General features: G+C 43.3%; 1 protein-coding gene across 2 annotated transcripts in view; it reads left to right on the top strand.

The window, feature by feature from the left end:
- Positions 1–16,920, top strand: part of LOC111974807 (collagen alpha-1(II) chain) — a 71,959-nt gene that overhangs the window by 27,713 nt on the left and 27,326 nt on the right. For both annotated transcript variants that reach the window (XM_070446965.1, XM_024002813.2), the window contains exons 2-6: positions 9,980–10,127; positions 10,234–10,392; positions 10,560–10,752; positions 11,664–11,798; positions 12,003–12,098. In XM_070446965.1, the coding sequence (XP_070303066.1) occupies positions 9,980–10,127; positions 10,234–10,392; positions 10,560–10,752; positions 11,664–11,798; positions 12,003–12,098 (731 nt within the window). The remainder of the gene's footprint in view (positions 1–9,979; positions 10,128–10,233; positions 10,393–10,559; positions 10,753–11,663; positions 11,799–12,002; positions 12,099–16,920) is intronic.

Genomic DNA, 16,920 nt, shown 5'->3' with positions numbered 1-16,920 from the left:
TCCGTGTAAAGGAAAGAATGAATGGGGCCATGTATCGTGAGATTTTGAGTGAAAACCTACTTCCATCAGCAAGGGCATTGAAGATGAAACGTGGCTGGGTCTTTCAGCATGACAATGATCCCAAACACACCGCTCGGGCAACGAAGGAGTGGCTTGTAAGAAGCCATTTCAAGGTCCTGGAGTGGCCTAGCCAGTCTCCAGATCTCAACCCCATAGAAAATCTTTGGAGGGAGTTGAAAGTCTGTTGCCCAGCAACAGCCCCAAAACATCACTGCTCTAGAGGAGATCTGCATGGAGGAATGGGCCAAAATACCAGCAACDGTGTGTGAAAACCTTGTGAAGACTTACAGAAAACGTTTGACCTCTGTCATTGCCAACAAACGGTATGTAACAGTGTTGAGATAAACTTTTGTTATTGACCAAATACTTATTTTCCACCATAATTTGCAAATAAATTCATAAAAAATCCTACAATGTGATTTTCTGGATTTTTCTCTCTAATTTTGTCTGTGATAGTTGAAGTGTACCTATGATGAAAATTACAGGCCTCATCTTTTTAAGTGGAAGAACTTGCACAATTGGTGGCTGACTAAATACTTTTTTGCCCCACTGTATCTAAAGCGATTGAGATTATTCTGAACAACAGTGCATACCCCCATACCCCCACCCAGTACGAGTAATGTTGCTAATTACTATAATGACAGATGTCAAGCCCGGTCTGATAGTGCACCGCTGACCACGCTACCTTGGTGTGAAACTATTGAAACGGTACAATCAGACTATTTCCCAGATACATGCAATTTTACCCTTGAAGAGGTAGATCATTTTTTGACTTCCCTACCAAACAAAAATGCTAATGGATCAGATGTCACTCCCATGCCTTCCCATGCCCTCATGCATATCTTCGATGCCTGTCTGATTAATGGAAAGGTACCTGACTCATGGCATGGAAGGGTGCTTTTATCCACAGAATACCCAAAAAAGTCAATGTTCCAGATGATCCATCTATGCTGAACAAAAATATAAACACAACATGTAAAGTGTTGGTTCCATGTTTCATAAGCTGAAATAAAAGATCCCAGAAATGTTCCATACGCACAAAAATGTTATGCACAAATTTGTTTATATCTGTTAGTGAGCATTTCTCCTTTTCCAAGATAATCCCTCTGATTAAACAGCATGATCATTACACAGGTGCACCTTGTGCTGGGGACAATAAAAGGCCACTCTAATATGTGCAGTGTTGTCGCACATCACAATGCTGTAGATGTCTCAAGTTTTGCGGGAGTGTGTAATTGGCATGCTGACTGCAGGAATGTCCACCAGAGCTATTGCCAGAGAATTGAATGTTAATTTCTCTACGATAACCCACCTCACACGTTGTTTTAAAGAATTTGGCAGTACGTCCAACTTGCCTCACAATCGCAGACCATGTGTAACCATGCCAGCCCAGAACCTCTACATCTGGCTTCTTCACCTGCGGAATCGTCTGAGACCAACCACCCAGACAGCTGATGAAACTGCTGAGTATTTTTGTCTGTAATAAATCCCTTTTGTGGGGTAAAACTCATTCTGACTGGCTGGAAGCCATTACTGGCTCCCCAGTAATTTCCACAACAATTAACATAAACACATGTAGCATCTCCTGGCTTCCATGCATAGCCTACAAGCCACTGATGCAGACCTTTGGAAAATCTACATTTTAAAAAGTCTAAAAAAATCCATTTAAAATAGCATACACCCCTCAAACTTAACTCTGGACCTCAAAGCCAGTTTCACTGCATCTTTTCATTGTTGCTCGCTCTCTAGTTAGGGACTGATTTAGACCTGGGACTCCAGGTGGGTGGAATTAATTATCAGGTAAAACATAATGTTTTAGGCCCTGAATTGGCTATGCCATATGGCTGTGGGCTACACTAATTAATTTAGCAGACACGATTTGCTTACAATTCTGTGGCATTTTTTAAAATTATTTTATAGTACGAAGAATACAATTGAACATAACTGAATGAAATAGAAAGGATCTTTACTCCAAACGATTTCCAAGGAAGTGCGCACATGCGGCTATTCTGTTTTGAGCAGTAAGCAAAGAAACAGATCTTCCTATGTGCGTTGGCTTATATGTTTAGATTTTTAATACATTCTAAGGCTGCATGATGCGACTCTAATGAAAAAAGTCGTATGAAAAGAATGAGCTCTGATTTGTTTCTTGTGCAGGCTGCACACACTTCATCAGTCTCTCATTCACAATTTGACAAGCACTTGATAATATTCTCATCAGGCCTCGAATTTCTTGGCGGTATCCCACTTGTGTTGCTGTAATGCCCCCTAAAAAATCCATACCTTTTCCTGGCTGCCGTGCTCCGAAGCATCTCTCACTCACATGGCTCTCTCATATATCTCAATTCTTATCCCTATATTCTTAGCCCTATATGAAACCATCACAGTCAGAAAAGGTAAGGAATTTATTCTGCAATGATAATGAAATAAGTAATCGGAAGTAGATATCAAATTATTTTAGAATGTGAAGATAAAATTAATAGATTTGCGCTCTTCTCACTAACAGCAAATTATTGCATCTTGTTATTATATTTAGCTATCTGTTTTTTGTTATGAATAAGTCATCACCCAGTGCATTCGGAAAGAATTCAGACCCCTTGACTTCTTCAACATTTTGTTACGTTACAGCCTTATTCTAAAATGTATTACATCGTTTTTTCCCCTCACCAATCTACACACAATGCCCCATAATGACAAAGCAAAAACAGGTTATTAGAAATGTTTGCAAATTTATTTAAAAAAATACAACGTAAATATCACATTTATGCAAGTATTCAGACCCTTTACTCAGTACTTTGTTGAAAGACCTTTGGCAGCGATTACAGCCTCAAGTCTTCTTGGGTATGACGCTACAAGCTTGGCATACTTGTATTTGGGGAGTTTCTCCCAATCTTGTCTGCAGATCCTCTCAAGCTCTGTCAGGTTGGATGGGGAGCATTGCTGCACAGCTTTTTTCATGTCTCTCCAGAGATGTTCGATCGGGTTCAAGTCCAGGCACTGGCGGAGCCACTCAAGGACATTCAGATACCTGTCCCGAAGCCACTCCTGCGTTGTCTTGGCTGTGTGCTTAGGGTTGTTGTCCTGTTGGAAGGTGAATCTTCACCTCAGTCTGAGGTCCTGAGTGCTCTGGAGGAGGTTTTCATCAAGGATCTCTCTGTACTTTGCTCCATTCATCTTTGCCTCGATCCTGACTAATCTCCCAGTCCCTGCCGTGGAAAAACATCCCCACAGCATATGCTGCCACCACCATGCTTCACCGTTCGGTCAAAGAGTTGAATCTTGGTTTCATCAGAACAGAGAATCTTGTTTCTAATGGTCTGCGAGTCTTTAGGTGCCTTTTGGCAAACTCCAAGTGGGCTGTCATGTGCCTTTTTCTGATTAGTGGCTTCGGTCTGACCATTCTACCATAAAGACCTGATTGGTGGAGTGCTGCAGAGATGGTTGTCCTTCTGGAAGGTTCTCCCATCTCCACAGAGGAACTCTGGAGCTCTGTCAGAGTGACCATCAGGTTATTGGTCACCTCCCTGACCAAGACCCTTCTTCTCCGATTGCTCAGTTTGGCTAGGCGGCCAGCTCTCAGAAGAGTGTTGGTGCTTCCAAACTTCTTCCATTTAAGAATGATGGAGGCAACTGTGTTATTGTGGACCTTCAATGCTGCTGAAATACTTTGGTACCCTTCCCCAGATCTGTGCCTCGTCACAATCCTATCTCGGAGCTCGACGATCAATTCCTTTGACCTCATGGCTTRGTTTTTGCTCTGACATGCATTGTCAACTGTGGGACCTTATATAGACAGGTGTATGCCTTTCCAAATCATGTCCAATCAATTGAATTTATCACAGGTGGACTCCAATCAAGTTGTAGAAACATCTCAAGGATGATCAATGGAACTAGGATGCACCTGAGCTCAGTTTCGAGTCTCATAGCAAAGGGTCTGAATACTTATTTTTCATACATTTGCAAACCCTTCTAAAACCTGTTTTTGCTTTGTCATTATGGGGTATTGTGTGTAGATTGCTGAGGAATTTTTATTTATTTAATCCTTATAATAAGGCTGTAACGTAACAAAATGTGGAAAAAGTCAAGAGGTCTGAATACTTTCGGAATTCCCCATTTGCACAAGGCTACTAGGCTAATGTTGCCTTCTTGCAATGCAATGCTTCAACCACTAGAAACTTTGCGTATGCGTGGTCTAAAGTTTACGGTAGGATAAGCACATTCTCATGTCAAGTACAGTTTTTATAAATGCCGACTTTTGCATGAAAACTGGCGCACATGTTTTGGGGCATATTTTGTGCAAACACTACTTTTATAAATGAGGCCCCTGGCAAGGTCATTTATATACACACAATGCCCAGAGGTGTTGGGCTACCTTCTGGCTACTTTGGGTCACCGTTTTGTATTTAAATATTATCCTTCTGAAAAAGGGGAAGTTAGAAAATATTTGAGGGATTTACTTTTTATTGGAAGAGAATGTTGGGAATTTGAAACAAGAATTCAATAGGTACAATGTTCTGGTGAAATCTGAGAGAAGAGAGTTCGTACAGGATTAGGGCCCAGGCTCATAACAGTATAGCAGATGCCATTCCATATGTGTATCATCTCACTCTGGGGAATGGTGCATAACAAAACTCCACTGCAAGCCTAAAATGTCACTCATACCATTCATAGCCATGAATGCACAATCAACAAGGCCTTGAGGAATTTGAAGATCTGATAATCTGCAAGGAGGTCAAGAGTGATGGAACCCCAATTAGGACCCATTATTAACATTTTAGTCATTTAGCAGACGCTCTTATCCAGAGTGACTTACAGGAGCAATTAGGGTTAAATGCCTTGGTCAAGAGCACATCGGCAGATTTTTCACCTAGCCGGCTCTGGGATTCGAACTAGTGGCCTTTTGGCTACTGGCCCAAAGTTCTTAACTGCTAGGCTACCCTGTAGGGACCCCACTACTAATCTTATGAACTGTGAAGAGATATAAAATAGATTTAAAGTTCCAGTGTTGCATGACCGTACTGTCTTATAGGCTATCCTATGTTTGAGTTAAATAATGCCATGTGACCCAGCAATCCCATCAGAAAGTGCCCTACTCAGCCAGTGCACTCGATCCATCCTTGATTACCTTTAAGAGCACAATTAAGGGAAAGAAACACAGCTTTTATTCCCCTTTATTCCCAAGACAAACATAATGGGTCCCACAAGACTGAACTTCAGTTAACCATCCATGTAAATGAAACACATACCAGTGCAGGGGGAGCTAATTGACCATTAAATGGCAACTGGAGCCAGACATTAGACCCCAAGGCTTTACTGAACTCTCCTAGCTCAATGGACTGAGATTACTATTTGGCAGTCAACACTGAGTTCCTGTCTACGTGTTCCTAACAATTTACTAGTAATTCAAGATGAACCAACCAGAGTATACAACCCTGGCAACAATTCCCTGTTCAGTTTGCCAGACAGACATGACAACTGAAGCATGTTCTGTCCCTGTGTTGGAACATAGGCTACAAGGCATTTTCCAATGGCTCCAATCTGTCAGTCTGTCTACACAAGAGGATTGGGGTCAAGTAAACTCCTTAGGTAATAGATGTTATCCCCTTCCTCCAATGATAATGCAGCCTGCTCTCTCTCTCTCTCTCTCTCTCTCTCTCTCTCTCTCTCTCTCTCTCTCTCTCTCKCTCTCTCTCTCTCTCTCTCTCTCTCTCTACCCACTCTTGACACTCTGTGCTGGGCCTGCCATTGGGCCTCTGTCAGGTCTTTGAGATCTAGGCAAACACAACTCTGCCAATACAGGAAGTGTGGAGACAAGATAGGGTTTGTTTGTCTTGCAGATTCTGAAAGACAGTTTTAGGGGGACAGGTTTAAAACACATTATTCAGCTGAGTTTATCTCCCAGTTTCCCAGCCTAGATGTTTAACTTTGTACAAAAGCACACTCCACTCTACTGTGGTCTTTGTTGTTAGTTTGTCAGGTATTTTGTGCAGTTCCCTGTGGTGTACAGATGCACTGTAGTGTTGGCACTGGCAGGGACCTATAATCTCCTCTCCACTTTGTTCCTCTCCTCCTGTCTCTCCTCCTCTCCTCATGTCTCTCCACCTCTTCACCATCTCATCTTTTCCCGGTTCCTCTCTCAGCACATGGACTCAAGATGCTTGTCAGAGTTTTTCCGTTCCCACCTGTATGCAGGTCATTCAGTCGGCTTTGAAATTCCCTTTTCCTACTCCACAGATATGGCTGTGTTCCCTTTTGTTAGCCTGTACATGTCATACTGAGCTGTTTAAAAAGAGCCACTGACGACTCTACTGCACTGTCTAGGTAACAGCATGGACCCACCATGTTACCTGTTTTCTCTGAGAATTGGGTTCAACAGAGAATATGGACTTCTAGACATGTTGTTCCAAAGCCCAACTAGCCAACCAATTAGAGCATGATCTCTATCAGGTAGTTTTCATTTGAACCTTTTCTAGCGGGAGAGACATGTTTTCAGCTGTGCCAGTATGTGGTAAGTGGGGGTTTCTCAGGTAAATGGCCTTTTCCTGTAATCTCTGATTCAGGATTTACGTTGATACGTGCATAAGAAGATGTGTACCGTTTGATAATGTTGTATTACAAAAATACATACTCCACATAATGGAACATAACAATACAGTAATCAATGGATTAGGCTTAATACAGGCATGCTGGAATGTCCAACCATAAGCACCTTGTTTTCAACACCTTGCTCTGTTCAGTACCGTGCTGTAGCTGTACAGTAGACTATATGCCCTGGTGAGTTGTGGAATGCTGAATGTGGCTCACAGCAGGCTTTTCATCACGTTATCAGAGAGTAGTCATGTGTGACTGGAGTCCTCCAGGCCTGGAGGGAGACTGCTGCGCTGCGGGCTGGTAGTGTGAGAGACAGGGGACTGAAAGATTAATGTGATCTGCAGTTAACATGGGAGTGTTTTCACCACACACACACACACATGCACGCAGGAACACACATATGCACGCGCACACATAGTCACACACATGCCACTGGAGGTTGGTGGCACTCTAATTGGGGAGAACGAGCTCATTGTAATGACTGGAGCGGAAAAAGTGAATGGTATCAAATACATCAAACACATGGTTATATTTAACTGTTTTTCAATGATAAAATAATGCAAGTCCTTTATACTGCAAAACTTTATGTTTATGCATTGATTAATGTACTTAAGATAAGCAAATTGACTTATCCCAGTAGTGATGTGTAGAGTTGTAGTGACATGTTTTGTGGATTTAGAGATATCTATTATTTTGAACAAACGTATTTCATATATTGTATAGATCAATAAAAATAAAGAAGGCTATTAAAATACTTTTTTATTACTAGTATAATGTCTGTCCCTCAGTTTTATGTCATTGGTGTTATAGTGAGCATTCCCTCCAGTGTGCAAACAGTTATCGGGGGAGGGGTCTATTATTAATGAAAAAGCTTAGCTAATCACACCCTTTTAATATGTCATAAATTTGAAGATTCCATTGATAATTTGCTGTGTCTAAATCCAAGGTGTCACTTGGTGTTACTCAATTTAAATTAATGGAAATAACACTGTGAGCAAAATGATTAATCATATACTTTTTATAACTTATTTTGGAAGGGTTTATGACCTTAGATTTGATCATCTGTGGCGTCCATTTAAGAAAATCCTCAATAACCTAAAATGTCTCAATGGTGTTACCATAATTGGTTGTGCTACTCCTACTGGTAGCACGATATTATGGTAAAAATGATTTAAAGTCATTAAGCTGCCATATTAGTTGATTTAGAATGGGAAGATGTACCCAAAAACATTTAATAAATAAAAAATCTAGAAAAATCTATGTTTTTCCCCACAAAAATCTAATCTAATCAAATTGTATTGGTCACATACACATATTTAGCAGATGTTATTGCAGGTGTAGTGAAATGCTTGTGTTCCTAGCTCCAACAGAGCAGTAGTATGTAACAGTGCAGTAGTATCTAAAAATGCCATGTCCAAATGCTACCGTAATTCAAGAAGGACCCATCCACCAAGAAGAAAGGGTAAAATCTGATATTTTTTGAACTCTTGGCATTGAAGAAGGAGAACCCTGAGGCCTGTGATGTCTTGATCCTCTCAGTACACATATACGGTGCCTTCGGAAAGTATTCAGACCCCTCGACTTTTTCCACATTTTGTTAAGTTACAGCCTTGTTCTAAAATTGATTAAAACGTTTTTTTCCCCCTCATCAATCTACATACAATACCCCATAATGATAAAACAAAAACAGGTTTTTATAAATGTTTTCTAATTTATAAAAAATATAAAAAACTGAAATATTACATTTATATAAGTATTCAGACCATTAACTCAGTACTTTGTTGAAGCACCTTTGGCAGCAATTACAGCCTTGAGTCTTCTTGGGTATGACACCTGTATTTGGGGAAAGGTGAACCTTCGCCACAGTCTGAGGTCCTGAGCACTCTGGAGCAGGTTTTCATTAAGGATCTCTCTGTACTTTGCTCCATTCATCTTTGCCTCGATCCTGACTTGTCTCCCTGCTGCTGAAAAACACCCCCACAGCATGATGCTGCCACCACCATGCTTCACCGTAGGGATGGTGCCAGGTTTCCTCCAGATGTGTTGCTTGGCATTCAGGCCAAAGAGTTGAATCTTGGTTTCATCAGACCAGAGAATCTTGTTTCTCATGGTCTGAGAGTCTTTAGGTGCCTTTTGGCAAACTCCAAGCGGGCTGTCATGTGCCTTTTACTGAGGAATGGCTTCCGTCTGGCCACTCTACCATAAAGGCCTGATTGGTGGAGTGCTGCAGAGATGGTTGTCCTTCTGGAAGGTTCTCCCATCTCCACAGAGGAACTCTAGAGCTATGTCAGAGTGACCATCGGGTTCTTGGTTACCTCCCTGACCAAGGCCCTTCTCCCCTGATTGCTCAGTTTGGCCAGGCGGCCAGCTCTAGGAAGAGTCTTGGTGGTTCCAAACTTCTTCCATTTAAGAATGATGGAGGCCACTGTGTTCTTGGGACCTTTAATGCTGCAGACATTTTTTTGTACCCTTCCCCAGATCTGTGCCTCGACACAATCCTGTCTCGGGGGGCTCTACGGACAATTCCTTCGAACTCATGGCTTGGTTTTTGCTCTGACATGCACTGTCAACTGTGGGACCTTATATAGATAGGTGTGTGCCTTTCCAAATCATGTTCAATCAATTGAGTTTACCACAGGTGGACTCCAATCAAATTGTAGAAACCTCTCAAGGATGATCAATGGAAATAGGATGCACCAGAGCTCTATTTCGAGTCACATAGCAAAGGGTCTGAATACTTATGTATTTTTCTTCAGAATAATAATTTTTAATACATTTGCAAACATTCTAAAAAACGTTTTTTTGCTTTGTCATTATGGGGTATTGTTTGCAGAGACAGGGGACTGAAAGATTCATGTGATCTGCAGTTAACATGAGAGTGTTTTCACCACACACTCACATGCACGCAGTCTATTCTTATTTGAAATAGAAGTGACACAGTGCATGCCTCCAGCACCATACTGGTAACGTCTTGACGGCCGGAGCTCCTCTCTCTGCAGCGGTGATGAAGTGTCTGTTTGTTCATCATCCTTCATTCAAGGCTGTTGCTGTCCTGGGCTGCTGCCCCAGTCCTCACTCAAAAATAAATGAGCAATATTAGGGCGTCATTTCTCACCCACTGTGTGCACTCAGAAAATACTGCTCTCTATGCTCCTGCTCTGCTAAATGATTAGACTGGCTCTACTGGGACTACATGTGGAGAAGTGCAGTCTTTAGGGGAGAATGAGACCCGGATGGAAACACTGTTCAATCTGTCATGTCGGCCAGGGTACTCAGTAGTGAAAGAGATGTAGTGAATGGCTGCTGTCTTGTCCTGTTCTTCCTACAGAGAAGGTGAACGTGTTGGAGCACCTGTCCCAGCTGGTCATCAACACCACTAATGTATCCTTATCTGTGGGGACCCAGAGGTGTCCGACTCTTCACATTGGCCTGTACGCCACACTGGCAATGCCCACACACCAGGCATTTGGACCAAGGTATTATTCCAATTAACATACTATATTATATTATACTGACGTAAATTAACATTTTGTTTAAGTTATTTATATTGTGCTACCTCACATATATTGTGCTCCCTCCCAGGTTTGTAGATGAGTTCAGTGTGTTGATGGAGCTGCGTAGTGTTCAGCAGGAGGAGAGTAGCCTGGTCACCGTGCTCAGTCCCTACAGCCACATCCAGCTGCAGCTCCGTCTCAGCCCACACACGGTCACCTTCGTCTCCACTCACCACAGACATTACGAGTACGTTGTTAGTTTCACCTCCTAGTTTAGATGAATTCTGTCTTTCTGACTTTTTGTACAGTATAGTAAATGAAGCTGAGGTGCTTTGCTCCACTTGCAGCTAAAAACAATAAGTCAAGCAATACAAGTGAAGGAAATTAACCTCCCATTCCGTCCTGTCCCTCTAGGTTCCCAGTAGGTATGCTGCCTGACGGCCAGTGGCACCAGGTCTCTGTAGGTGTGTCCTCCAGCTGGCTGGCCCTCTATGTGGACTGTGAGCTGGTGGAGAGGGTGAACTGGGCCTACCCTGGACAGGACATTACCACTGATGGTCTGCTGATGCTGGGGGGCATCATAGAGGGCTTTGAGACTCCATTTGAGGTAAGGGTTTCTCGGATACTCAAATGTCACTCCCACTTTCGTCTACAGTATTCACTAGTAATGTAACAGTATATAATAAATAATAATCTGAATATTTTTCTATTCCTCATGATTTCAAGCACTAGATATGTTCAGAGAGAAGGTGCCTGCCACTCGATGGCAGTAGAGAGAAGTTAATGTCCCGTCACCAATTACTAGGCAGTTGTCAGCTTGACTTACTCGCTGAGAATGATTTCACTTAATTTTCTGTTGGTTTTCTGCAGTTGTAATACTATATATCATAAATCAAAAATGTATTTTTTGAATTCAATCATACAATGAAGTTTGTCATCTTAAGTTATGTGACAAAATGTTAACAGAAATTGTTTTAGGGAATCTGGTCATTCTCTGCCTGCTCATTAATCCTCACAGAGAGAGTTTACTGATTATCCTGAAACCAGCTTCTCTTCACTTCACTAATTTAATCCAGAGCCGTTACTCTCAGTGCCAATTCATCACGGACAGACACAGGCAGGGTCTGGTTGCCATATCTGGCTCTAGTCAGTTCCTATATTACTATCACTGTACTGTCAAATTACCTGGATGATCTCAGCCTACTGTACTGCAAAGACTAAAGGTTGGGGACAGAAGAGCTGGCTGGGCTGGTTGGAAGGGATGGCATGGGAACTTCATGGTCAGGGTTGGATTTCCATGGGTATTTACACTTAGCTGCCTGTCCAATTGACCTGTCCTAAAGAAATCTCACATAGATCAGTGAGATAATCCAGTACTTTATACTGTGACTGTTGTAAGTAATTAGGCTGGGTGGAAAGTGGAAAGTGGAAGGTGAAGCCTTCCTTACTGTGTGTCTGAGGGATCTCCTCACCTTTCAGCAACAGTGTTTCAGGTTTCTACCTGTCTGTCTGTCTCAGGGTGCTCTGAGACAGATGACCTTTGTGATGGGTGACCCCGACGCAGCCAGACACCACTGTAACCTCCACCTCCCTATGTGTGACGGACCGGACCCCAAAGCTCCACGCTCCCCAAGAACACCCCACACACACCAGGTACTAACTAACTACAGAACTTTGCAGTCCTCTCTGAAATATCAAGATATTTTATTATTATTATTATATTTCATAAAAAATTAAGACAATATGTATGTAATTTATACTGGGATTAAAAACAAGACAATTTATTATACAGTATGCAATTTAGATCTATTCTTTTACATCTACTGCCTTTTAATTTTAAATTTCTTAATATTTTAGGATGCCGAGTTGTCCTCTGGTGACCTGCTAGATGACTTGACAAACAGTACAGGGAGTTTCAGAGAGAGTTCCACAGATAAAGGGGATGCTGTCATGGTAAGTACCTTTGATAGGGAGATAATTCCATTGTCATGTACAGTAGTTGATGTAAAGCCTTGTGTGTCAGCCCAATTTAGACAAAAGCCACTGATTTGCCTGGTTTTAAAGTCTTTAATCTCTTTTGAATGATAGTGCATTAGGGGATAATGGGTCCCTCACATGTGCTTTGTACAGGCTTCCAGTGTACCAGTAGTAACAGTTGTAGTAATCTATGCTTACGACACAATAAAAGGCAAATAAGTGACAGATGTAGTGGTTGGTTAGAGATATTGCCTGAACAATCTGGGAAGTGTATCATTGATGGAGGTGAGGTGAGGAAATTCCACTGATTTCTCATTTGTCCCCATAAACCCCTAGTTTTATTTTCCTATTGGGGAAGGCTGTGATTCATTAGAGTACTGGGAACAAGCCTGGTTCAACGCAGGCCACTTCAGAGCAGTGTGTGTGTGCTGAAAGCAGCGCTGGCTTTGACAAATGCCCCATCAGGGAGGGATAAGGGGCTGCCCTGGCCCTGGGTCTCACACACTAGACTGCAGCTCACAAATACATCCAGAGTACTTTTACCAGCTGTCCGCAAATGTCATTACCCACCGCGCAGGCTCTTTACTATAGGCTTAAAAAGACCAAGTGCATACTTCAGTATTAGCAGTGTATACTTGTTATTTAAACATTGGACAAGACGTTTTCCTCATTATTGTTATGTTCAAGTTGACATTTCTTTGCTTTATTGAAATCTGGTTGTCCGTGGCAGTTCTAGACTTGATGATGCTCTGTTTAAATGGTCTTTGTTGATCTGTTTTACGTACACAGGATGTTTGAGAAGTGCATTAAGGGTTTTCACTGTTTTCTTGAACTGGCCTTGCTTGCTGAGAGTCCTCAAATGCCCAAAGTAACATACCTTTAGTATAACAATGATAATTTCACCAGTCCATACATGTCTTAGATCATCAGTCAACCACTAAATGGGGGGAAGTTCTGAGTTGTATCTTCAACTCAAAGTGTTAAGACTTGCAGTCGGCCTTGTGAGCTCCACTTCACTTGTTGAGAGGTCAAATGACACAACATTTTTCTTGTCTGACCCCCATAATACACCCACAGGATGTGTACTCACTCTCTCCTTTTAAGATGAGCGATATGGGCCACAGAAGGTGCCGAAGAGCCTCTGGATCATAATTCACAAGTACTGAAACTCAGGATCAGATAAGGTCTATTTCCATTATCCATTACCTTACAACCTCTGTGCTGAAAGTGAGGGGACTGTTGATCTGATGTCCATGCTGTCACTAATGCATAGGTTAACCTGCTAATGAACCACCATTAGAGGATTACTTTACAAAGGGCAATAGAATAAAAGGTGAGTTTGCAAGGGCCATTTAGTACAAGTCAAGGCAAAATCTAGATCAGACATCAGCCCAAGAGCAATACCATTTAAAACTTGCCAACTATTTCACGCAAACCACAACCTCATGACTCACAACCTTATGTGGTGTTTTATTACATTGTATCCCAAGTAGCAGGTTCCAAATAACATTTCTTGACTGTTCTGCCATCTATCAGCATATGAGATTGGGACATTCATCCACAGGTTTGTCGCTGTACTGCATGCATCCACCTATGGTAGCTTATACTGTAAGTCACGTCATTGAAATGGCAAAAGGGAGGAACAAGAAAGAAGCAGTCATGACTCATGGTTGCCAAGCTACTGTACCTCACTAGTGAGCAGAGTAATTATGGCCCAGGCTTGTGGGAGTTCTGTTCTGAGCTGGTACTGTATCACACAGCTCTGTGTTCTCATCTCTCGTCCACATTGGCAGTCCTAGTCTATCATCTGCGACTTTGACCTCAGACCACTGAAACTTGTAATCATATTCACTGGGCTATAATTTAGTTAGCCAAATAAAAAAATATATGAGAAGAGAGGGAGGCGCTGAAAAAAGGGTTGCTTTATTACTAGCCTATTGTCTCCCATCTCTATTCACACCCTTGCTAAAATGTACATGAGAAAAATGTGTTCTCTCACCTTATGTTTTAATGGAAACCACATGCCATATACTGCGGCCTGGCCTCGATGTGGTAAGTGTAGACAGCAGCTTATTCCATAGACAGAGGCGCTGGGAGCAGTTAGCAAGCCTGTGTAGATTGGTGATGGGACTGATGCAAGTTCATTTGCTAAGGGATTTTCCTCTTATGTCTCCAGTCTAGTGAAAATGGGGAAAACCTCAAGAGATTTTTCCCACTCTTAAGTAAAGCATATTCTGTAGTGGTTTCCCTTGGTTTATGCTATTGCCATGGTTTCTCATTAATACCCATAATCCCTCCTTGTGGTCACTGCTGCTTTGATTCTGAATGCTGTAGGTCTCCAGCTTAATCGTTTTCTTCAATCAAATTAGCCTCTGTCAGATCATTAGCTGATCATAGCTGTGGTTTTTTATATATTACATCTGTCTCTGTGGCCTCTCTGTGCCATTTTAACAGCTCTGAAGTATCTTTACCAGCTACAGTATGTGTGTGATCCTTCCTATTTTACCACCAAGTTATCTCATTCACAGCTTGGTATGTTTAATCATACAACATTAGTGCATACATTCATATCACTTAGTAAAGGAAGTCTAGTGGTGGAAGTCCTAAGATCCACCTGGGCCTCAGCAGCCGAGATAGAGTGATGAGGTGATGGTCATCCATCCTCTTGTCCCCTGGCTTAGCCTGGCACACCCTATCCCACCACACCCCACACCACCATCACCCCACCCACCCACCCCATCCCACCCTAATACACCACCACCCATCCCACACACACCACCCACCCATCCCACCTACCACACCCATCCACCACACCCCACACCATCCCATCCTACCCCACCCAGCCACCAACCACCCCACACCATCCCACCACACCCCATCCCACCCTACCCCACAACCACACACCTCATCCCACACACCCAGCCACCCCATCCCACCACATCCCATCCACCCAGCCACCACCCAACACCACAACACCCACACCACCACACTCAGCCCACCACCTAGCCACCCCACCCCACCCACCTCATCCACCCACCCACCCAGCCACCCACCCACCCAGCCACCCACCACCCCATCCCACCACACCCACCCACCCACCCAGCCACCCCATCCCATTCTACCCACCCACCTAGCCACCACACCTTACCCACCAGCCCCCATCCCGCACCACCACACCTCATCCCACCCACCCAGCCACCCCATCCACTACCCTCATCCACCCAGCCACCCCAGCCACACACCCCATCCCATTCTACCCCCACCCACCCACCCACCCAGCCACCACACCTCACCCACCCAGCCCCCATCCCACACCACCACACCTCATCCCACCCACCCACCACCCACCCCATCCCACACACCTCATCCCACCCAGCCACCCCATCCACCACCCACACACCATCCCATTCTAACCACCCACCCAGCCTCCACACCTCACCCAGCCAACCCCCATCCATCGAATCCCAGCCACCCCACACCACCACACTCCACCCACCACCCACCCATGCCACCCCACTCCATCCCACACCACCCCACCACACTGAGCCAACCTACCAGCCGCCACGCCACACCCCACCACACCCCATCCCAGGCAGCCAAGCCGAGCTGTGGGTGGGAGACTGGGAGTGGGAGCTCAGCCCAGGGTGTGTCTATGTGTTCCTGCTCACGGGGAAGGCACTGGGAAAGAGCACTGCATACTCTGCCAGGGAGGACTCCTGTGGACTAGGAGGGGTGTAGTAGGAGTGGTGCTCTCCTATTGTAATGTACTGTAGCCATGCAGTGTTTTACCTGGATACTGGGCTGCTTAATGCTGGATTCTTTCCTACTTGGATTGTGTTTGGAGGGTCAATGGAGAGCATCTTACACGGTAGGGAACCATCAGACCATTTAGATACTGTAGGCAGAATTCACTAATTCACTAGTTCATAGTTGTGATGATCAGGTTGTAGACTTTAATGTCAAATACATTTGCTGCTGTGCTCACTACAGTAACACTATTGTCCCCAGGTGATAAATACAGAACTGCTTAGGAATCCCACTATTGTGATTGTGTTGATGTACTGTAGCACAGTGTATGTATGTTCATCCTGGTTATTTGCCCATGGTTTGTTTACTCTACGTCTATGATAGACATTGACATGCTTGTTTTTGCCGTATAAAGATTTTATTTGCTGTTATTTCGTTCATCATGGGATATTATACTTTAGCCAGAAGACAGAGACTCCTCTAAACAGATACATATGAAGCAAGGTGCTTCATTGCCAGCACATGTGGGTACATCCTTAATAAACAAAGGTTTTCTTATGGCCTTGTAGAACATCAGAAATTCTGTAATCTGTAGTGATCTATCCTAAAAATAGAATGTGACAACAACAGAAGACACGGTATAGAAATTAAACTCACAGAACAAAGGGAAACGTCAAATATACATGCACCTTATTAATTCTAGGAACCTGGAACATATTTTGACCCCACTGTTCCTGTATCCTTCCTGTATTACATCATGTGTTCACTCTCTTTTTACTCATCTGTAAATATCCCATTTCCCGCTCTAATAATTCTACTACAGTACACGTCCTCGTAACATCTCTGATGACTATATAAAGCTGGGGATGATGGAGTGTATTTGCCCAGCTGCATTTTTAGACACATGGCCGGTGAAGATCATCCTCATACCTGTGTCTAAGCCTTTGATTTATGGTCCTCCATCATAATGTACTGTTAGGTCAGCCAGTTGGATACAGATTCCCCCCTGCCTGGGGGCCAGTGAGCTGGACCTTCCTTCAGGAGTCTTTCA

Source organism: Salvelinus sp. IW2-2015, linkage group LG15 (assembly GCF_002910315.2).
Source record: "Salvelinus sp. IW2-2015 linkage group LG15, ASM291031v2, whole genome shotgun sequence".
NCBI lineage: Eukaryota > Metazoa > Chordata > Actinopteri > Salmoniformes > Salmonidae > Salvelinus > Salvelinus sp. IW2-2015.
This window is presented reverse-complemented; position numbering and strand designations above follow the sequence as displayed.